Raw genomic sequence first — 23,769 nt, 5'->3', positions numbered from 1 at the left:
GTACCACACTTTGGGAAACACTGCCCTATAACATCAAAAATATTCAACAAAATAAAATGAATTTTCAGAAGCAATTTTTGATTAATAATAAACATATCATCTTAAAATTTGAAGAAACAAAATCGTTAAAAATTGCGGAAGGTAGGAGTAATTAAAGTAGTTCTTTTCCCCCTAGGCAGAAATTTTTTTATATAATTTTGATGTGTAATTTTTTTAAATAATTTTTTCAAGATATTCAAAAAAATTTTTCACGAGTTTCCAAACACAATTCACTACAAAAATCTGAAGAAGAGTTTTTTTAAATTTTTTCCGCTCATGTGCAGAATAATAGAAATACTTTACATACCATATCTTGCGAAATGTTTAATGATTGTTTTTTCCAATTTTTAAATTATTAACTGGTAACTAATTAAAAATTGCTCCAAAAGTTTGTTTGATTTTAATGAATATTTTTAAAATATAACGAAATGATTAGTTTTTTATAAAATTGTCCATATCTTCATAACTATTAAAACGAAATTTTAGTCAAATATTGCAAATAACAAAGTAATCGATAGAAATTTCAAGCTTATTGCTATATTTCCAGGCATAAGGTTTTCAAAAGCACTTTCTTTTGTTTGTAATTTATTGCTGGTCTTTCAAACCTCAAAAACTTTAAACTTTGCAAATAAATATGAAGAATCACATGATCAAAACACCTCTATAGTTATAAAATAATCCATTAGTATTTTTTTTTCCAAGATGCGTGTTAAAAGATTTGAAATAAAAATTCTTATATTGTCTTCTTGAGAAAACCTTTCTTTTAATATGCAGTAAACAGATTTTTTTATTATAGATGCAGAAAAAATTGTTCCTTTTTAGATATTTATCCAAAAATGAATTTGTATAATTAACGAATTTATTTCTCAGAAATCTGTGTAATTTTGATACTACCTAAAATATCATACTGCATGATTTTCTAGTCTCTTTTGAAACTATTAATGCTTCGGGAAGATGCATGAGAAAATTACTTTTAAAAGGTAACGAGTAAAAGTACAAGTAAAAGTTCAAGTGCAAAACAAATAAAAGGAATGATTTCAAAGTATATTTCAAGAAAAGCAAAAACTCCAGAACTTAAATTTTACTAAAAAATGTGAAAAAAAGCATGAAATTTTTAATATAGAATGTATTTAATTTTAATTTAAATGTAGAAAATTGTAAAATGCATGAAAATTTTACAGAATTCATTTAAATAGTAACCGCTGAAAATATCCAGCTGCAATCCAAAATCAATATTTGGGGTACAAATTTCAATGTTTGGATATAAAAAGAAGTTTTAAATTATGTTAATTTTAAAACTACCAAATGTTTAGAAATTTTGTTTTTACTTTCAAACACTTGTAATAACTTTTTGAACAAATTCGATACACTCTATAACCTTTCTTTAAGGAAATAAGTAAATAAAAACACATTTGTATTTATATACAGGAAAATCCTCGAAATTCATCAAATTAAAAATTTTATTTCGTTTTCGTAAGCATTAAAAAAAATTTTTTAAAAATTTTAAATAATGACTTAATAATAATTTTAATTTTAATAAATAATAATTTTAATTTGCCATATAGATATGTCATATTCAATGCACTCGTAATCGAAAATTGAGCACAAAAGTTGTATTCTTAAATTTAATGGTATTCACTAAATGTCTATACGGTAAAATTCGGAAAAAATATATATTTTACACAAAATAAAAAAAATACAAATAAATAAATTAATTAAACTGTAGAATTTTTTCCTGCATGCGATAGACCAATTAAAAATAGCATAATTTTAATATTTAAAATTTAACTGTCAAACAATTTAAATGTTACACAAAAAATGCTTGGTTTGCAAATAAATCATTGAAATTATTGAGAAAAACTTCCAAAACTTCTAAATTCCAGCGTTTATGGAAGCAAGCCGTGACACAAGTAGATAATTCATACAGAACAGGATGTCAAAATAAACAGTCCGCCGATGTCAGAATAGCCTTCAAATACGTAAAGATTGGATGAGCTATCTTTTTGAAAATAGCATACACCCATTCATTCTACTTAATTTGCAATTTATAAAATGCACACTTTTCTCATTCTCAAACTTGGACTGCAATACTCTGGAGGCAATTTTTAGAGAGCGCCATGTGGTGTGTATATAATAAATTGGAAAGTTTGATCTTGAATTCCTCTTGTAGCTATACAATTTATAAATTATTTCGAATTATTGAGTTTTCGAAATAAATTAAATATAAATAAGTAAATCATAGATTAAAATTGAAATTGTAACGAAAGAGGAACAATTGCTCAGACAATATTTTAAAATATTTAGAAACACTAATCTAAAAATAAAAATAAATATTAAATCCTTAGGAAAAGTTTTCAATAAAACGTTTTTTTTCCTCAAATGCACTAATACATTGCCCTTACAAACAAGCATAAGAGTCAGTAAAATCTTCACTAAACCTTTCTCAAAAATAGTACAAAGGAATAAAAATCAACCTGAAATCAATTTCGTCAGCAATTACTGTAGTATGTTTTGCAAGCGATGCGAGCAGAGGCTTCTAATATAATTAATACAAAATACATTGGAGAGTAAAAGCAGAGGTATTACACAAGGTTAAAGCGGATCTGAAAGGGTTGGAGAGCGATAGCGAACAGGGAGCGGATTCTAAAAATGTTTAGCGAAAACTATTAGTAGTAAAATTATACGTCTTTTGCCGATGAATTGAAGATGAACAATGCTTCTAATTTTCTTTCGCTTTTTAATTACTTTTGGAACAATTGAATTGTAAAGTTACGTTTTTTTTGCGAACGAATATCAATTCACTCCAACATTTTGGTTTTTTACTACTTTGTAGTCCCAGTTCATAAAGAAATCTGAAGTCAACCTCGTGAGAAGTTCCGGGGCTTCAAATAATTCAATTTTCATAGATTATAGTTTATTAATCCATAAATTATTGCATTTGACATGTAAAATTGAATAAATATTTTCTTAACTTACCAAAAAGGAACTAGATGGCTCAAGGAGAAGTATTTTTTAGTGTTGAGCAGAAGTGAAACTTTTATGGCAGAATGACCAAAAATATGGTCCTCCTGGTGAGCTTATTTGAAGTCCAAGGTTGTAACTCTCTGCGATTTCTCATTAATAATTTTTAAGAGAAGAACCCCCAGAAAGTTTACACAAGAAAAAATTGGCGTCTGAAACTCGGACAAAAGACCCTAAAGATAAGACCCTGATAAGATCGAGTGACATTTAAATCGAAGTATTTTCCCATCAGTCAGCAACGGAGCATATATCACCAAGGGAGGGATGAGTAAGAGATGAATGGGTAGCAGTCACTGCTATAGTTCTCTTGGAAAGGATACTTTCTTTTCACCATAAACAGGAGGTTTTTTCAAAACCTTTTGCTTCCGATAGAAACAAAATTGATCAATCAGGTGGGGTGGTTGTTAATTTCTGGAAACTTACAGGTGGTTATGCTGTGACCTTCGACCTCCTTGCATATTTATTGTGGTCAGATGTAAGATAAGAAAAAAAGAAAGTTTTCCTTAGAGAAGAGTAAGAGATGAGAAAAGCCAGAAATATATTATTTTCTTATGAATTTTCGTTTATTTATTGATTTATTTTATTTATTTATTCATTGTTTTATTTATTAATTTTTTAATTATATTTTCATTATTAAAAAGAAATATCTGCCAAAAATATTCTCTGAAAAAAAAATTAGAAATACGAAGATGCTACTTTGAAGACTTTTATAATTTTTATGTAAATATTATTAAAACAGCCTATGCATTTCCCCCCTATTTTAGTTTTTTTTTCCTATTATTCTTAACAAAATACGTGGAAAGTCTTTAAATGTCAATTATTTTATTTTTTTCTATTCTCTTTTTTTTAAACTACTATTCTTTCTTTTTAACTACTTTTCAATTTGTTAATTTTTCATTGTTCATTCATTTTTAAAAAATATTTCTAATTACATGCAATGTACTTTAAATTAAGCGTTTTATTTTCGGAAAAAAAATTTCTCCTTAAAAATATTGAAAATGACAATTGGTTAGGCTTGAAAATAATGGTTAGGCTTATATTATAAATTTTTTAACTAAGGAATTTTTCTGTATTTATTTTAATTTCTGATTACTTTTTAATTTTTATTTTATTACCGTCATTGAGCAGCCAACCAAATTTTGAGTTTACGACTACCAATGTACAACTCCGTAGCCTTGTAATTTTGAACCCAATCCAGAAAACAAGGGAACTCCTGAATTAAGTATTGGGAGAAATTGGCCTTCGAGGAGAACTTTTTTATGGAACTAACCCGCATTTGCATTACATGGAGAGGAAATCCACGAAAACCTCTTACGGTCTGCCTGATGGTAACACAAAATTACTTGGTTACTCAAATAGATCCCCTTAAAAGGAAGTTCATAAAAAGTTAATTTTCGAAATAACATGAAAAATAACTGTTTTTGAAAGAATTGGCGAGTTTCTTGACTTTCAAGAATTTTGGCAGGATTCTAAGGAACACTAAAATGCGCCAACGCCAAATTAATTGAGTAATCCCTACGCTTTCTTGGAGTTCTTCGCCTCTAACTGTAACTTACCGTCATTATAATAGCAGGTGTGTTCTTTGGGGGGAGGGGATTGTCTGGGGTAGTACCTAGTACAATAGTTATCTTTTGCTTGATACGGGTTAACGCCAATTTGAAAGATATGCAATTATGAAATTCTTTCTGTTTTGTCTCCCTACCTTATTCAATGAAATTTGCAGTTGACAATTTAAATTATGCAGTCATGTTTTGCTAAGAGAAAAAGTAATTCGTCTTCCTCGCTAAAATGCTAGACATCAAAGTTTATTCTTTATAACGAATTTTGTTTGAGCCATATTTATTAGATAGGAAAGTTAATTTTAACAGTTAAAGAAATAGTAATTAAAAGGAATTAAATAGGATTTAAAGTTTAAGGATCCTTAGTGATCAAATAGATTCCCACTTTTTCTATTTTTTATATCCGTCGTAGAACAGTCGACCCGATTTTGGGTTTACGACTACTAATGTTCAACTCCGTAGCCTTGTAATTTTGAACCAATCCAGAAGACAAGGAAACTCCTGGATCTGTACCCCCAGAGGTATTGATTTGTTATGGGAACATGGAGGACATGGGAACATGGAGGATTTAACGTGCATCAGTCACCATTTACTACACGGGGAGTCTTCGGCCGGCCTGAGATCGAACCCGCGAACTCTTGAACAGGGGCCAAATGTCCTACCAACCAGGCTATTCCAGCCCCAGATTACCACTTTATCTGGATGCCTGGGATCTTTGCCTCCTGCACCCGTCATCCCACCCCCCCCCTCACTGATGAAATTGCACTTGTGATTCTTGCTAATTTTGTATATAAAAGTTAAGTCAAAGTGGCAAACAGAAATTTCTATCCCTTATCTAATGCAAATGAATAAATAAAAATACCGACAAAATTACTTTATAACTTGCAAAAGTGGAATTTCCCCTGATAATTATAAAAATATTTTCCAAAATAAACTTCTTGAAAATGTGTAATAATATTTGTAATAAACTCACGCAAATAATTGCAATATTAATATACTCAGACGTATTCAAATAGTTAAAAACTATTTTTTTTCCTAATCATGGTGAAATTGGAAAATTTATGACTCAATAAAACTGGGTTGTTTTGTTTCATTACAACGCTTAGTATGCTGATTGTATTCGTTTTTATTTATTTATTTTCTTTTTTTCAATTTCCAAAAGTGAAATTTGAACTCTTAGGTGAAATCAACACTTGTTCTCTCGTTGAAATATCATCGATTTTGATTATCTATCAAACATCAATATTTAAAGAAGTGTCGATTAAATCATTATCTTATGATTCATTCCTTGGCCCAGTATTAAAAATTATTTTTCCATCTTACTGGCCTCGATCCAGAAAAATAATTCTGACTGTCAGTTTCGTGTTGATTAATAAAATCCAACAGATGAGTTTGTGACACAAAAAGGAAAGAAAATATGTCTGCTAGTCCTCTGTTTCGTCAGGTTGCTGGAAAGTGTGTGTGAGTTATTTTATTTTATTTAAAATGTTATATAATTGGTATGAAAAATAAAGAAGAGGAGAATTTTCCTAATTGATTTAATGTGTGATTTTAAATTTGAGTAATAAATTGAGCTATAGTTTAAGCAAAACTAGCTTTAAAAACATAGATCAGTTTTATTTCGAAGGGTCAACCCCTTAAAAATCACTCAATCACGATGGCCGATTATTTAAGTTTTTAACTTCAAAAAGGCTATAATTTTAGTTTTTGAAAGATAAAAATGCGTTCAGTTAATCTGGTTTATCAACGGTCATCTGGTTTATCAACGGGAAACTAAAGTACTAATTATTATAACTTCATACATTTCTGACAAAGTAATAATAATAATAATACCAGCACCCAGCCCTGTGGTTGCGCCTTTCGAATTCTACCTTTCTGACTAAGTAGTAAGGGTATTTTAATACTTTATTAACAGGTGTGAAATTTAATTTATTCACCCGTCTAATGCACTATTTTTTCAAACTTAAAATTTAAGACTGTGTCTTATTAGTTTTATATTTGAAAATATTAAACAAGAGCTTTTTTACAATGAAATGACAGACTGGCTCAGGTGATAGCGCGTTAGCCTTTCAATGAGGTGAATCGGGTTCGAATCCCACCGATGGTTGGTAGATACAAATTCCCTATCCGGCTTGCACAGACCACAGTGCTGATGTAGAATATCCTCAGTGGTATACGGATCATGGGTTAGAGTCCCCTTGCCTTCGGGGAAGGGGACTCTAACTCATAGGAGACTTTCACGGTTTTCAACTCCATGTAACGCAAATGCGGGTCAGTTCTGTCAAAAAGTCCTCCATGATGGCAGATTTTTCCCAATACTTGATCCAGGAGCTCTTTTGTCTTCTGTATTAGGTTCAAAATTACAAGGCTACGGAGTTGAACATTAGTAGTCATAAACCCAAAAATTGGGTCGGTTATTCAGCGACAGTTATAAAATAAAAGAAAATGAAATGACAGATAATGCTTATCTTAAATAAATAATCTCAAGAAACTGAAGCCGTAAGATATTACTTGATTAAAAAACTTCATTTACTTCACAAATATGCAGATTAGAAATAACGATCGACATTTTCCAAGCGCTCAAAAATAGGGCCTCATTTTCAAGACTTGCCAGACGTGAATGAGAAGAAACCTAACCTTCTTTTTTTTCATTCACGTCTGGCAAGTCTTGAAAATGACCACCTATTTTTGAGAGTTTGTAACAAGTCGACTGTTATTTCCATTCTGTATGTTTTTGAAACCCAAAAAACATGCAATGTTAGGTCTGTGCAAATCGTAAAATTAAAAAAAAAACGAACACTCTGAATAACTTTTGATTTAATGATCAAATTTTCATGTATTAAGACTTTGCCTTAATGGTTCAAAGGGCTTAAGCTTAAATATGCTAATTAATTAGTTTAGACGATATTATAAGTTGAAAAATCGGACACGAAAACTTTCTTTCTCTGAATAAACATGCAATTTTTTCGACTGATTTCTGTTTTAATTTTTATGTTGAATAAAACCGAACTTTCAGTTTACACATAGTCTTCAATAAGCAATTCTTGTCCTTTTTCTGGAAGATAATTCTATAAATCTAAAAAAGTATCCAATTACAATATCAATTAGAGAATTATCAATAAATATTAATCTGAAATTTAATTTTGAATATTTAAAATTTGAGAACAGAATAAAACTGGTGAGAAATTTGCTGAAATCTTGATCAAAATACTTTTCTTCACGAAAATAAATTTAAATTGTTTTCCTACTAAAGAGTAGGATCTTAAAACTCGTGTATTTAAAACATAATTTTTTACAAATTTGATGGAGAAATTTATCTAAGAAAATAAAATGTTCTTAATTTTTTATAGCCTAAGTAGTCAATCAAAAGACGACGGTAGTATTGAACAGCCTATGTCCATGGCAGCATCATTAATGCCTCGAAGTATGTCTCTGAATAGCTTAAATGACGATGCATCATGCAAAATACCATCAAGTAAGTTAAATTATAAAAGAAAATTACGTTTGCTGCCTTTTTTTTTAACTAAATCATGTTAACTAAATCATGTTTGTTAATGCTATTTTTAACTAAATCATGTTTAAAAAAAACGACAGAAGTATTGTGATAAGGTTTTGTTGGGCGGTTTTGTTCTGTATTTAAACTTCCTCGTAGGCATAGAAGGGCCAACTGAAATTTAAATTATTATATATAGTTGCATTTTAAAATCTTTAATTTATTTCACGCCTTGTTATTATTATTTTTTTTAAAAAAAAGAAGGTAAAAAATAGCAAGAAATAAGAACGTGATTAGATGAACCTGAGTTACAGGTTTTATTTTATTATATTGATAAATTTGAAGAAAAGAAATTATAAAATTTTTTCTTCCTTATGCTTATGATCTATAAATTACGTAAATTTCGGATAGTTAATGTTTCATTTGGAGTGTTTAACAGATTCTGGATTATTTGCATGAATAATGGGAGTTCACCTTCTTAAAATAAATACTGGTTTCATGTCTATGAGGACCTCATGTGATCTTTCTTCCTGCTATTATTATTACTATTATTATTATTATTATTATCATCACTATTATTATTATCACTATTATTATTATTATTACTATTATTATTATTATCACTATTATTATTATTATTACTATTATTATTACTAATGTTATTATTATTGTTCAGATTAGACTTATTTTATAATACAGCTTTACTTCACTGCATGTCTTATTTGTGTGTGGAATTCCGTTCGCTCAGCGCTTGTACAAAACAATAATAATAATAATGATGATGATAATAAAAATTTTATATTCAATTAAGTTTTTCATTATCATTTTATTAGTTTTTTATACAGCATAAGCGACTCATTAGAAAGCTAAATGAGTCTCTTATTCTATAAAGAAAACACGGCTATAAATAGTAATTTCATTGGAGCAAATATAACTGTTTTTAAGACAGCATAAAATGTCATTCTGTTTTAAAAAAGTGGCATGGATTTGGTATGAAACATCCATAAAACGAAAACAAAAGTTTGTATGATATTATTAACTGTTCTTTGATGGTATTATGGATCATGGGTGATATTATTTCAAAATTGATGTTTTCTTTAAAAATATAAGCTGCAGTTATTTTAAACATTTTCCTCTTTCTGAGCATTTGCTATATATTTTAAATGTTCGACCTTTTCTAAAAGAAAGTTTCAAATTTGATTCTAAAACGGAAAGTATTATTCGTTTTTGCATGAAAAATAATTGTTAAAACTTATAAAAATCCAATAATGGAGATATCAAAAAAATATAGTCTGCATTTTAGAATATTTGATTTCTATAATATCATATAAAGGAAATGGAAATCAAAGGAATTGATTCTTGGGAAAAAATTTAGGAAAAAAATAGAAGAAGATGGAAATGCAGTTTGCTGCATTATTTTAAGAAAACTAGAATTTTCTCACCAAATTTCTAAGTTCGTTACAATGTCCATCAACAGAAAAACTATAAAACAATGTTTTCTCCTTATGTCTGACCATCCGGAATGATATATTTGCAAAGTTCTGATAATTTTGTCCATGGTTTGTACTACGTTGTCATTTGCAAATTGTAACTATTTCTAAAATATTATTTTATAGTATTTCTGTTTTGAAGTGGCCTCTGCTATTGAATTTTGTAACTCATTTTTAAAGTTGATAAGAAGAAAACAAGGTTTCTGAAGCAGAACGCAGTAAGCCACACAATTTTTACCCCTGCCGTTTTTCTTTTATTGATTTTTAAACCGTCAGTCATTTTTAGGCTATATAGTTTTATACTTTCACTACTATGTGTTTAGTCGCTATAAATCCTTCAAAAGTTTGGATATCGGAATATCTAAACTAATGTACTCAAATCTCCCAGAAAATGCAGGAGAAGAGATTGATGTTTTAAGGCAGTTTTTCAAGGGCTCCGTCATTATATGAAATGATGCCTTTTTGGAAATAATATGCTATTTTTTTATAACTGTTGCGAGTTTACAACTGTTACTCAAGACTGTTAGATCGAGTTTGGCCTATCTGAAGCCAGTGACGTCTACGCTTATTTTAAAAATGGCTCAAAACGTAAATATGGAGAAAAGCCACAGTTTTATGAAAATGAAAAGCGTTCGTGGTCTAATTTTTTAATATTTAAAAACTTACTACAATGCTGAATTACTTACTACAAGTTGAGCGCTTATAAATTTGGATTGTCAAGTCACAATTAATGTCAAGTTAAATAATTATGCTAAGATTATTGAGGTCATCCATGAGGCTTAGAATCATTTATAATGTTCCTTGATGCAGAATTTTTATTAAACATATTTTTTATACTTCTTTCATCATTTTGCGTTAGTTTAGATCAAAATAAGTTTAAAATATTATATTTAGCATTTTAATAATTTATGATTATGAAATACAACATCAAACACCCGTGTCTTTTATTGTGTGTTAAAGGTATAATCTTCCAAACGCGACTCACTTCCGAACGAATTTGCACTTATTTGAAATTATCAAGATATATTTCAACCAAAGATTTTTCAAATTTGCAATTATTTAGATCTAAAAGAAACAGTTATTCATTATTGAAATTTCTTTAATTTACAAAATCAATTATTGATAAATTCTTGAATCTGAATGAAAAAAAAATTTAAAACCACTTTTTTGGATTTCATATTTTAGTGCAAGTATAATTCCGATAACCTAACAGAATTTTTAGTAACTTTTAGACTATGTAATATATATTTAGACTATATCAAACTATATTTTTGCTTGTAATTAGAGCATCAGAAAGAAAAATATATAAAAGGGACACCAGTGTCCCCTCTGTGGTAAAGGGCTAAAAATGAAAATACAAGTTTAAGTTAAAAAATACAAGTTAAGGCATAATAAATACTTAATTATATTAATAATATCTGATTTCTAGCTTCTTTTGTAAATTAGAAAATCCAATATAGTTAAATTTAATTTAAAGCTTACAGTATTCATTTAACTTAAAAGAACTGCTAAGCATAGGTGCAACGTCTGGGGGGCATAATGTCCTCCAAAATATATAAAAGGGACACCAGTGTCCCCTCTGTGGTAAAGGGCTAAAAATGAAAATACAAGTTTAAGTTAAAAAATACAAGTTAAGGCATAATAAATACTTAATTATATTTGATTTCTAGCTTCTTTTGTAAATTATAAAATCCAATATAGTTAAATTTAATTTAAAGCTTACAGTATTCATTTAATTTAAAAGGACTGCTAAGCATAGGTGCAACGTCTGGGGGGCATAATGTCCTCTAAAATATTTTTTAAATTCCAGATGTTTTAAATACTCCCCAAAACTATTTTTATTGGTTAAACAATTTGAGGATATGATTAATAATGTTACAAAATAAATTTTTCAGTTAACAAAATATTATTCTTTTTATTTTATATGGTTTATTGTGAAAATTGTTTTGACTTAGCCCATTTATCCTTAATGTGTAATCTTTTGATATCACTTTTGTCAGGCATTCTAAAAATATATTCTAGGGCGTAATTTTTGAAACGCCCCGCCTCCTGCAAATAAATAAAATCTACAATCTAAATAATGAGTTTATGAAACATTTACTGTTTACGAAACATTAACTAAACGAACATTAACATTAAAGTAAATTTTTTAATTGAAGTTTTTTAAACAACTTGTCTTTTTAACATTAGCTTTTATAATTACGTTCCCAAAAAGAAATTGAAATAAGCTTCGATTTTATTCAGGTGATACATTTATGTCATTATAGTTTAATATATTCTCTCCAAACTCGATTAGAAAATGTCTGAAATTCTTGAGACTTAAAGTAATATTTTATTTAGTTACAGTAATGAAGAATGATTTAAACTGAAAAAAATGACTTATATATTAAACCCCAGTCGCGTTTTATTACTGATTAAATGGGTCACAAAGAATAAATTAGGAAAAACATAATCAAGTTTAGGCCACTTTTACCAAAATAAATAATTTATTTAGTCTGCTTAGTTTGATTAATTTAATTATGATCTATTGTAATGATTTTTTAAAATTTGTATAATGATCTACTATGTTAATAATTGCATTGGTTATTAAAATGTAAAATTTCGCACCATTTAATTTTTTAACTTAAATTTAACCTGAAATGTCCTAATCCTAATAATATTTATTCAAATCTTACGCTTAAATATTTTTAGAGCTGAAAATTTTTATCTCCTATTTTCATAAAATTCAAGCATGAATTGGCAGAAAAAATCAATTAACATTTTTTATCTTTTCTTTTTTCTTTGAAAAAGAAAAGAAAAATAATTCATCTGTGCATATACTTAGGAAAGCCGGTGCTAAGGAGAAAATAGGGAAAGATAGCAATCTCGGTATTTCCCCGACGCAATCACGGTTAGCAGCATCTGTCTATCATGTTTATGTTATGTTTATTTCTTTGAGGACGCTATACCACGAACGAAACACTTCATAGCGAATTCTCTTTCACCTACATTAAATACCTGATTTAAATTTAATGTTAAGAGAAAAGTGAGTTTAGGTATACCTATCTTTTCATTTTATTTTTCAACCGTCATTAAAAGGCAAACCCAATTTTGGGTTTACGAATACTAATGTTCAACTCCATAACCTTATAATTTTGAACCCAATCTAGAAGACAAGGGAACTCATGGTTTAAGTATCGGGAGAAATTCCCTTCTTGGAGGACTTTTTGACAGAACTAACCCGCATTTGCGTTACATTGAGAAGAAAACCACAAAAACCTCCCATGGTTAGCCCAATGGCAGGGGGACTTTAACTCATGATCCGTCTACCACTGAGGATAGTTTACGTCAGTACTGTGGTCAGTGAGAGCCGGGTGCGGAATTCGTATCGACCAGCCATCGCTGGGATTCGAACCCAGTTCACCTCATTGGAAGGCGAACGCTCTATCCCCTGAGTCACCACGGCGCTATTTAAACCTATTTTATTTTATTTTATAACCGTCGTTGAACAGCCGACCCAATTTTTTGGGTTTAATTTTTTGGGTTTACGACTACTAATGTTCAACTTCGTAACTTTGTAATTTTGAACTCAATCCAGAAGACTAGGGAACTCCTGGATTATGCATTGGTAGAAATTTCCCTTCGTGGAGAACTTTTTGATGAAACTAACCCGCATTTGCGTTACATGGAGAGGAAAACCACGTAAGCTTCCCACGATTAGCCTGACGGCAAACAGACTCTAACCCATGATCCATCTACTGCTGAGGATATTTTACATCAGCACTGTGGTCGGTGCTAGTCGGATGCGGAATTCGTATCGACCAGCAATTGTTAGGATTCGAGCATGAGTAATTGGTAGGTGAACGCTCTATCCCCTGAGCCACCATGGCTCTAGGTAAACCTATTGTAAACAATAAATCTTCAAATAGTGAAAAAAAAAATTCAGAACATCAAAATTCAATTGTGGCAAGATAACTCAAGATTACTTAGTGATGAAGTAATCGCGCAATAATTTGTTCGCACATCTTAATATTTTGCAAACATTTTTCAGCATTTGAAACTTAATGGTTTGCATTTGGCTTACCGGAACTCACTTTTCTCTTAACTTTAATTATTTAAATACCAATGCAGGGAAAACAGAATTTGCCATGAAAAGTCTCTGTCGCGTTATAACGTCCTCTTAAAGCATTACAACTGATTTATAGAGTCCGCTAAAAGTAAGTAATATAAGTTTTTTTTTTTTTTTTTTTTGAGAAGTGGACGCTCTAATGTACTTCTTTCATCAGTGTTTGTAATATTTGAATTTCAACTGCATAGAATTAATTACCTTACATTAAAATGTAAGTTTATTTCTTTCATAAAATACTTATAAATTATTTCTCGGCATTTCTGAAAATAATTTTTTATACTTATATTTATATTATTATCTATTCGTCATCTTATCCAGCACCTTAAATCATCTTATCCCCATCTACCGGGCAAAATGACGAAAATTACTCATTTGGGGGAAAGGAATATTTTGCCGTCTTCCAAAGGGAAATGATGATTTCAATTTTTTATAACTACTTTTAAAAAGCATATTGAATTCAAGAAAAATATTTTAAGTTCGCTTTTCGTCCTCTTACCCAACCATTCCCTAACTTAGAAACTTTTTGTTTGAGATGGAATGTTTTATTTTTGATTAGCTATTTTCACTAAAAATACCCCTGTTTGCTTTCGTCTTGTTTTCAAGAAACCATAAATTGATTTCGTAATAAACTTAGTGATAAATAAGTCTAGGAATGCAATACAAATAAAAATAATTGCTCTATAAAGAATATTTTCATCTCAGTATTTTTTCTGATCACGTCAACATCGTTTAGTGATTAAAATAAATATTTCCTTCGCAAGATAAACTTTACTAGAAATCTTGTCAAAACCTATTAAAGTTATCAGAATTTGTCTTCGACGTTTTTAACATCACTTCTTTCTATTTCAGGATTCGTGAATCAAAATTATTGCCTTTTTAACACCTCGTCTCTTAAAATGAATGTCTTTCGTCATGCTATCTGATTAGGCCATCGACTCAAAATTTTCTTTTTCATTATTTAAGAAGTTTGATGTTTTGATTTAATTGAGAAAAAGTATTTTTAGAGACTTTCATTAGTTTATATATTTCACTATGTGTTCTTCATTTATTTCATAATATGATACAAAGAATTTGTAATGGAAAATAATAAAACATAATACTTTTACTTTAACCCAGCAATTTTCCTATTTTAATAAATTCTGACATAGATGATTCGAACTAGTATTAATTCTCATTTAAATGTCTATTGAATCTAATATTATAACTTTCAAGTTGATTTTTTTTCGTTAATTCAAAATTTCTTGCAAAAATAATGAAAATTCTTGACTTCTTATATTGATTAATTCACGAGGTAATATAAATTCAACAACGCTCTCCGAAAAATAATTTCAACGTTAAACCATAATCTAGGTATTCTGAACCATAATTCGGTAGAAACTTGTCGCAATCCTTATAAGATGTTAAATTTAACGATGTTTCGGTTCCATCATTGTAATCATTAAAAAATGCGATTCATTTAGCAACATATTACAATTGAAATTTTAACGAACTTGAATGGTATTCATATTGTGGTTCAAAACGCTCCAAAAATTGCAACGGGAAGTTAAAAAAAGCTGGGCGGTAAAGAGGTAGATGGGCTGCACTATAGGATAAATGGATTGCTACTCTGTATTTATTTCAAGTACTAGTTTAGCTTCATCTAGAACAGTTATGGGCCAAGCTTGTTTGGGAAAAGGTTAAGGCTGTTACTCGAAGGCTCCATCGTAATATGAAATGATGCTCTTTTTTTAAATCTTCCGTGAGTTTTCAACTGTTACTCATGACTGTTATCTCAAGTTTAGCCTATTCTAAGGCCAGCGTTATTTACGCTTATTTTGAAAATGGCGCAAAGCGTCAATATGGAGAAAAGCCACAGTTTTGTGAAAATGAAAAGCGTTTGTGGTCTAATTTTTTAATATTAGGAAACTTATTCCAATTCTGCATTACTTGGGCTCAAAAAAATTTGCAGAAACTGAGAATTTGATTTTGATAATTTTCCTCTAGTCTGTAAAATGTCACCAAATTAGCGATTTCTGAAAAAGTTTACCAATTTTTAAAATATTTATGTTACTTGTCTGTTCTAAAGCCCAGATAATTCTTCTCGGAAATATTATATATATAGTTTAAAATCATCGCATTGCTGCACGTGTAAGGCACTTAAACTATGACTTTTTTATTTTCCTTGGTAACAGAGCTTCGAAAAACAGCGTTAAAAGACAAATGAAAACTCGTCGAACTCTTTTATTGGAAGTCCTAATATACCAGATGTTGGGTTTCACTTAATTTTCTTAAATTAATGGTCTTTCTTTTCTTAAATTAAAAATCTACATAAGGCTCTGTTATTAATGGTACAACTTGAATTTAAAGCGGATGGATGCTTTGTAAATTAGTCTCTTCACTCATTACTGCTCTGTCATAAAATAACTCTTAAGTTAAGAATCCCACAACGGTACGGCTAACCACGATAACTCTTGATGGTATTTCTCATGTGAAACTCAAATGATGGGTCAAATCTTACAAATAGATCGAGATGAGTGCAATTTGATCCTGAGCCTCAAATCGAAAGTTCTTTGTCATCCAAGTTTAGTTCTGAGTTTCAGATCCACTAAGCTGAGCACTTTTTCGGTAGTTTTTCCTGGGTGTCTTTATTGGCCAACTATTTAAAGTGTCTCTAGCCCTAATTTATTGAGAATTAAAAGCTAATTCCAAATCTTTTAAAAGAAGTATACTTACTTATAAAAAAAATATTGTTTAAATTTTGATATCTATTTGCAATTGACACAGATATTGTATAAATAATGTTTTTATTTTAAGATATTGAGTTAGATAAGGCAGAAAATTATAAAAACGCTTAGTGAATATATTGAGCGTAACTATAATATGTATATCAAATTGTAGATACCAAAAATTATTGATTTTCGGTATTGATAGTGATACTTATTGATATGTTTATTTGGAGACCTGCTTGAAAATAACGTCTCTAAACTTTAACTAATTTAACAGATTGGCAGTTCTAAAATTGGGTGAGTTACTTTGAGAACTAACGATAAACGCTTATGAATATGATATTTTTTACACAACTTGCTGCTAATAATTTAAGTTAGATATTATAAAATATAATATTTCCTAAAATAGGTAAGATATTTCTCTTACGGGATGAAAGCCCTGTTGCCTCACTTGAACAGCTTAAACAAATATTTTTGCGATTACAAAATTTTGTAGACAGCCTTGCTTCACTAGTTCTTTCATTAACATATTTTGGTTGAATGTTTCATTTATAACTTAAGTGATTATACTTGAAATGTATTGTCGTTCATATTAAGCGACAAAAAAAGAGGCTTCGTTTATATTTCTTTTGAAAGGCAAGGTTAAATATCTTGCAATTTGGGTGAGAAAGGTTATCATTAAAATACACAGTCAGCTCTCTCAAACTTAAGATTTCCTGATAGTGAAATCTCAAGTTGTAGAAGAGACATCAACCTAAAAAAAATATAAATAAAATACCGACGAGTGCATCAACATGAAAAAATAAATAAATCGATTGTATATATATTCGCCAATCTATGTTAGAGGGTTTTCCAGATTTAAAAATGTGAAATATTTTTCTCTTGGATATTTTCACTTCAAACGTTGACCCATTCTCATGATGCTTTGATTCTCTAACATAGATATTAAACATGTCATTTATTTCTAATATGGATGTAACTGCACATGTTAGGTGCGATACAATGTCATCATCATCAAATACAGATAATATTACTGACACAAATATGAATTCATCATCATCCGAATCTGAAGGTAAGTTTAGATTATACATTGTTTTACTTATTTTTGTTAGTTGTTTGGTAACACAAAGGATGGTGTTTACTTTAACTCTTTAGAGCAACACTGATGTCTATCAGATTCCTAAATATACTATAATATTATTAGTAATGACTTTTTATTTTTTTAAGTTTTTCAATAAACATAAATAAACTGCTTTTAACTTTAATCAAATTTTATTTGTTTCGTTACATTAAATTAACTAACATACGATATAATTTGACGATTTATTATATTAATATAGACTATTTATTATATCTGGTATTATATTATAATAATTACACTAAATTATTAGACGCACTGTAGTTTTTCTGATAATTGCCTGTTTTGCACGAGTTTATATGCAATACTTTTAAATTAAAACATACATATAATGGGTTTTTATGCGGGAGATTTTTATGTATTTCCTATTTGTATTTATTTTCAACATATTGCATTAAAATGTTTACCAATTGATACGCGAACGGAAACAAGTGCAAACCAGTTTCAGCAGCTTAAAAACAATAAAACTGCATAGTATCCCCTGATAATTAAAATTTTAGATATAATCTTTTAGNTATATATATATGAACGGCTGGTGGATGGTAATTTGAGACCTCACCAGACGTTTCATAATATTTCTTATGCACTTTCGGATTGCTATGTAATAATAATAATAGCTAAAATAAATAGTATTTTCATTTTATATGTGCATTAAAAAAAATCTACAAAACTAGCCTCTCTTACTCCCCTATAGAACATACAAACTTCTTTTAAACACTTTCAGGGTATTAAGGCTCCGTCGTAATATGAAATGATGCTTTTTGCGAATAATATGGTATTTTTATAACTGCTCTGAGCTTGGAACTGTTACTCATGATTGTTAGGTCAAGTTTAACGTATCTAAAGCCAGCTCTTTCTACGGTTATTCTGAAAATGGCTCAAAACGTCAATTTGGAGAAAAGCCACAGTTTTATTAAAAGCGTTTTATTACAGAAAATTAAAAGCATTTGTGTGTCTAAATTTTTAATATTTATAAACTTACTCCAATGCTGCGTTACTTGGGTTTATAAAATTTTTGAAAAACTGAGAATTTGATTTTGATAATTTTCATCTAGGCGGCAAAATGGCGTCAAAATGGCGATTTTGAAAAAATGTTTAATAACTTTTAAAATATTTTAGTTATTTCCCTGTTCTACAACCCAGATAATTCTTCAAGGCAAGATTATATATATAGTTTTAATCATCGCATTGCTTCAAGTGTGAGGAACTGAAACTATGTTTTTTTTTTATTTTCCTTAGCCACAGAGCTTCGAAAAACAGCGTTAAGATAATATCGAGCAAATCTAACCTAGCATTCCTTCATATAGAACATACAAATGCCTTTTTACTTTTCCAACACAATATTATAAAATTGATGATTACAATTTTTTATAGATCAAGGATGTGGAGAAATACGACGAAATATACCTTCTCGAATAAGTGAAGATTCGGGGCTTGGTGCTCTCAATTCTTCTCTTAGCAAAAGAGCTCCATCTTTGCATTTAGATATGGGTATAGTTTCAAGAACAAGTTCATTTGCTGGTTCAATGAATACTCTTCCAACGACTCCAACTCTAGGAAGAAAAGACGGTTTTGTTTTCTTCCGAGAAATATCGACAGAAAAGTAAGTTTTCAGAGACTATGTGCAATTTAATTTTTAAATACGAGTCATTTTCAAATTTTACTATCCCAGAAGAAAAACAAACGTCAAAGGCATATTTATATGTTTGAAGTAATGTACTCGAGAAATGAATTACCAAAAGAAAACTATTAAATATTCAACATGTTAAATATTTTGAAAATAAAAAATTTCAATTTGTAAAATTAAAAAACATATATGAGAATAGGTTAAAAATATCTATTCCTTTTTAGGTTTGCGTGTTTCAACTGTTTTTGGCTGACATAGTTCATTTAATAATATTATTTCTTTCACTAACTGTAAAATTATTTTGTCAGACTTTTTTTCTTAATTCCAGCACCGTGTAATTATTTGAGTCATAATTTGAATTTTATTCTGTTTAAATGTGGTAGAACATATTCTGTATTATTCTTAAATTGTTTAAGCAGTAGTTGGAAGTAGCGCACTACAAGTAGTGAAATTACTGTAGTCGCTGCTTTTTTTTTGTAGTTTGTAGTGTAGTGTGCTACCTTTTTAAAAAAGTGGTGTAGTGAATAGCGCGTTACAAACAAACAGTAGTATGTAGCGATTCCTGGCTACTACTTTTAACGTTAGTTCAGAAGAGAAACACGGTTCTAACGCAACAAATTTTTTGATGGGTACAAATCTTCACGGGTCTGTCAATGAATGCAATGAAAATGGCCCAAAGGCAGCAGCTAAGCGTTAATAGAAATCACTTATTTAAAATCACGTATAACTAATATATAAACTAGCAATTACGAAAAACAGATAAGTAATCACTTCGATCACACTTTTACGTGCGAATGTACACTCGTGAAGCATTGTTATTTCAAAGGAAGGGAACGTAACTTCGATGTACTTAATTTCTTGTTAAGAGAAACTTGATATAGAATTTTTATTTTGCATTTCATAATAATTGATTACTTCGTAAGCATCCATCAGAGGGTGATGAATCACTGCTCTTTCTTCTTTAAAATCATTTCTTATATCATGTTATTCGTGTTATTCATATATTATAAATTACCAATATCTAAAAAAAATAAAGATTAATGTAATTAAATCTTGTTATCTTTAAAATTTAAGTTACCTAAAACCCGATTACATATGATTCTAATTACAGATTGAATTACAATCAATTACATAAATGTAATATTTAATTCATTAGTTTAAAAAATACGCATATTTTTCAGTGATCTAATTTTTATTCAGTGATCTAATTCAGTGAATTGATTTTTTAAAATATCAATATTCAGAATCATGTATAGAATTAGGAAATTTATAATAATTTTATAATCAAATGTTCTCTTGTGGGTCGCTATTGGGAGGCCAGGGACGTTTTTAATTAATAGACTATCGCTATATACAACTGCTTCTTTTGTTCTCTGTGTTTTTTTTTCTTTCTCTCTATGTATGTTCTCTATATGGCTCTTCGTATTTATTACTATAATTGTCTTTTAATCCTGTCATTAGAAATGAAAAAAATAATTTTGAATTTGATGTTATATTTATGAGACTATTTGCTGCAGAAATTATATTGTAAGTTGATCATATGTGAAATTAATCTGTTAGTAAATATTTTCCCATGTGATCAATTTACTAAAGAGTTCTAGTCAGACAAATAGTACTATTTCACCAATACAGTGAAATTTTAATATTTAACATAATTGTATAGAAAATTTCTTGATTGAGTTTTTGTTCTGGTCAACTTATGAAAAACTTAGAAGAGCATTCAATTACATCCCTAAGTAAGTTTGACTTATTTCATCGGTCCCTGGGTTCGATCCTCGGGCCGGGCAAGGCTGACTCAACCTTTCATCCCTTCAGTGGGTCGATAAATGACTATGAGTACCAAGCATGCTTGAGAACTAAACACTGGGGGTTCCGAGTCGGCTGACCACCCAACCGGAACATCTGCTCCTGCACCCCAGAGCCCAAGGTCAAGAAAACTGAGATGGACACATTAGGCCTTTACCCTCTATAGGTTGTCGTGCCGCTGAGTTTAGTTTAGTTTTATTTCATCGGTCAACAGTAAGATAAGCACGTGGCCAAATTACAAAGATTTTGATCGCTTTTATTAAGTATTTTTAAATTGTATTCTTAATAATATATTCGAACTTTAAGGTTGTCAACTTACTAGGGTAGTCAAATTGCCAGGTTTCACTGTATCATGCAAATTTGCCGCAACTCAAGTAAGGCACCAAGTTGAACCATATTATGATGTAATTTAGTCTTTCTAATACAAAGCTTGATATAACTTGCAAGTATCTTATTTGATGATTACTAATATCTTATTTGGTGTTACCATTTTATAGCGATTCCTTGGTGATAATGCTGAGTGCTGTCTATGCGAAGCTTCTAGTTGTTATGGGTATAAGCTTTCCTCTTGCTGAAGTAATATCTCACAAGATTCCGGCATCATATTATGAGGTAATAAAATGTTAACATTATATATATTAAGAGATGTGATTTTTACCGAATAGTACTACACAGTTTTCATGCTTTTTGTGAGTTTATATCAGCAATTTATGACTGCTAGGCTGAGTTAAGTCCATCTTTAACCAGTGTTCTATGAGAATTATGAATATGGCGTAAAACGTCACTATGCTGAAAAGTCACAGTTTTGTGAAAAACGAATACGTTTGCGTTGTATATTTTTTTAATTTTGAAAAAGTTCTCAACTGCGCATTGTTTGAACTCATGAAAATACTCAAAAATTTAAAATTATTCAAAATTTTTTAATGGAAAAATCTTACAAGTTGACATTTTTTTTAAAAAAATCTAATATTTTTTTAAAAAAATATTTCAACTATTTGTCCACTTTAAAGTCCAGATGATTCTTTTTATAAAGATAGTATTATACGCCACTTAAAATTATAACTTATGTTTTTTTAATCCTAGTTTAGGTTGGTTGAAAAAGTTTCTTCCGATGCCATATCCCTAGCAACAATTTTACCTTGACCCCAGTTGGGCTCAAAATTGGCTGAATATGGATCCTATATGAACATGCACCGAGGAACCAATATTGGTTGGCTAGATTTTTCAATATTGGTCCTATATAGGTGCAATGCCGGCCTTTATGGGGCCAACATAGGGTCTGTATTAGCTGATAAATGAATATAAAATATCGGATGAATCTGATAATTCTACATAGGGTCGATATTGGTTGCAAAGTGGCGGTAAAATATCGGATAAATCGGATAATTCTATCTAGGGCTAATATCGGGAAAATAACGGCTCTTTGAGCCCTAATTGAGCCAAGATTCGTGAATATTGGTTCAATGAGGGCCAAAGTTACTTTGCTACTAGGGATGTAACTCGCTACAAAATTTATAAGAACTTTTAATGCCTTTTACTGACAGTGATACTTAATCTCATTTTTTTTTGATAGAAGTTTTGTTTTAATTTGTCATAATTAGCACGTTCTAGCGCAATTTTTTTTTCTATTTATATTTTTATTATCAATTCGGAAAACCTAATATTGACGACTATTTCGGTTTGAATTTTTAAATAATAGTTTTTCTTTTTTCTTTCAGGGTTTCTACCTCTACTTGTATCTAGGTTGTATAGTGTTTTTGATTTATGTTTATCTGTTCCTTTTGAGGTCTGAATCTTCTAATAACAAAGCCCAATCATTTTTTAAACAAGTCATGAAACGTGTTGGTTCAGTTGCAAATAGTATTGGTGGCTTGGATCGTATTGGAAATGGAGGAGGTAGCAATAAACCAAGATTCAGCGATGCTTCTCATTGTGGTAGTTTCTATTTGAGGCTAGGCGCGGTAGGTAAGTAGACCAATTAATCCAATTGATATTTTTGGACACTTTTTTTTTATATTGAATGCTTTAAGTATTCTAATATAATTTAAATTTACTTCGAAAATTTCTTTATCTTTAATTATTTGAACTTACTGAATAAATATTTTTCAAAAAATGTAAAGGTATATACTAAAAAGCAACTAAAAATTCTGAATGCAAAACTGAATTTTTAAAAATAAAGCTGATTTCATCAACTGGATTAAAATTCAAACTTTCAAAACATTGCCTTTCGCAAGTATACCTATAGTTAAAAATGATAGCAAAAAGGAAAGCTTAAAGAAAGAAAAAGTTTAAGCTTATTGAAGTTACTGATTTGGACAGATTTATCCATTACTCCATCAAATTGTGAAATCATTAAAAATATCATCTTATTTAATCATCTCTATTTAATATTAAGCTTTAATTAAATCAAAAACATTAAAAAAATTATTAATTTATTTCTTATATTTATGATATTAAATCAAAATAATTATGTATAATACAAATACAAAATAAATATCTATAAGCCTAATTTTTGACTTAAAACACTTTTATAATGCTTCATTTAATTTGTAAATCTTCACTGTGAACTTAAAGTATACACGTCCACCATTAAGCTTTAAGGTTGGGATTTTAAGAATTAACTATAATAAATATAATATAAGAAGTGTGATTTTCTAGGATCCAGATTTTTTGTTCTTATTTTTTTTCTCCATCTTATTTATTTATTTTTGTTTTTGTCTAAGCTTTTAAGATAAGTTACCTTGAGATCATTGTCTTCAATACCAGATAATTTTTTTAATGAT

The 23,769-nt window shown here is 29.4% G+C and overlaps 2 protein-coding genes across 4 annotated transcripts in view; one reads left to right on the top strand and one right to left on the bottom strand.

Annotated features, from left to right (window-relative positions):
* LOC107438525 (ventricular zone expressed PH domain-containing protein melted) overlaps positions 1-3,355 on the bottom strand; it is a 54,852-nt gene extending 51,497 nt beyond the window's left edge. The window contains exon 1 of the mRNA XM_016050834.3: positions 3,016-3,355. The gene's annotated coding sequence lies outside the window, so the exon portion shown is untranslated. The remainder of the gene's footprint in view (positions 1-3,015) is intronic.
* Positions 1-23,769, top strand: part of LOC107438524 (proton channel OtopLc) — a 44,582-nt gene that overhangs the window by 9,543 nt on the left and 11,270 nt on the right. Inside the window, exons 1-5 of one of the 3 annotated variants that reach the window (XM_043040637.2) lie at positions 5,925-6,080; positions 7,970-8,094; positions 18,928-19,156; positions 21,484-21,598; positions 22,705-22,951. In XM_043040637.2, coding sequence (XP_042896571.1) covers positions 6,037-6,080; positions 7,970-8,094; positions 18,928-19,156; positions 21,484-21,598; positions 22,705-22,951 — 760 coding nt within the window. In that variant the 5' untranslated portion in view covers positions 5,925-6,036. Of the gene's footprint in view, positions 1-5,924; positions 6,081-7,969; positions 8,095-17,123; positions 17,488-18,927; positions 19,157-21,483; positions 21,599-22,704; positions 22,952-23,769 lie in introns of those variants that run through there. The other 2 variants (XM_043040638.2, XM_043040639.2) reach the window with 2 other exon arrangements.

This window comes from Parasteatoda tepidariorum, chromosome X1, assembly GCF_043381705.1.
Source record: "Parasteatoda tepidariorum isolate YZ-2023 chromosome X1, CAS_Ptep_4.0, whole genome shotgun sequence".
NCBI classification, from domain to species: domain Eukaryota; kingdom Metazoa; phylum Arthropoda; class Arachnida; order Araneae; family Theridiidae; genus Parasteatoda; species Parasteatoda tepidariorum.
The sequence above is the reverse complement of the archived record's forward strand: the minus strand, read 5'-3'. Positions and strand labels throughout refer to the sequence as shown.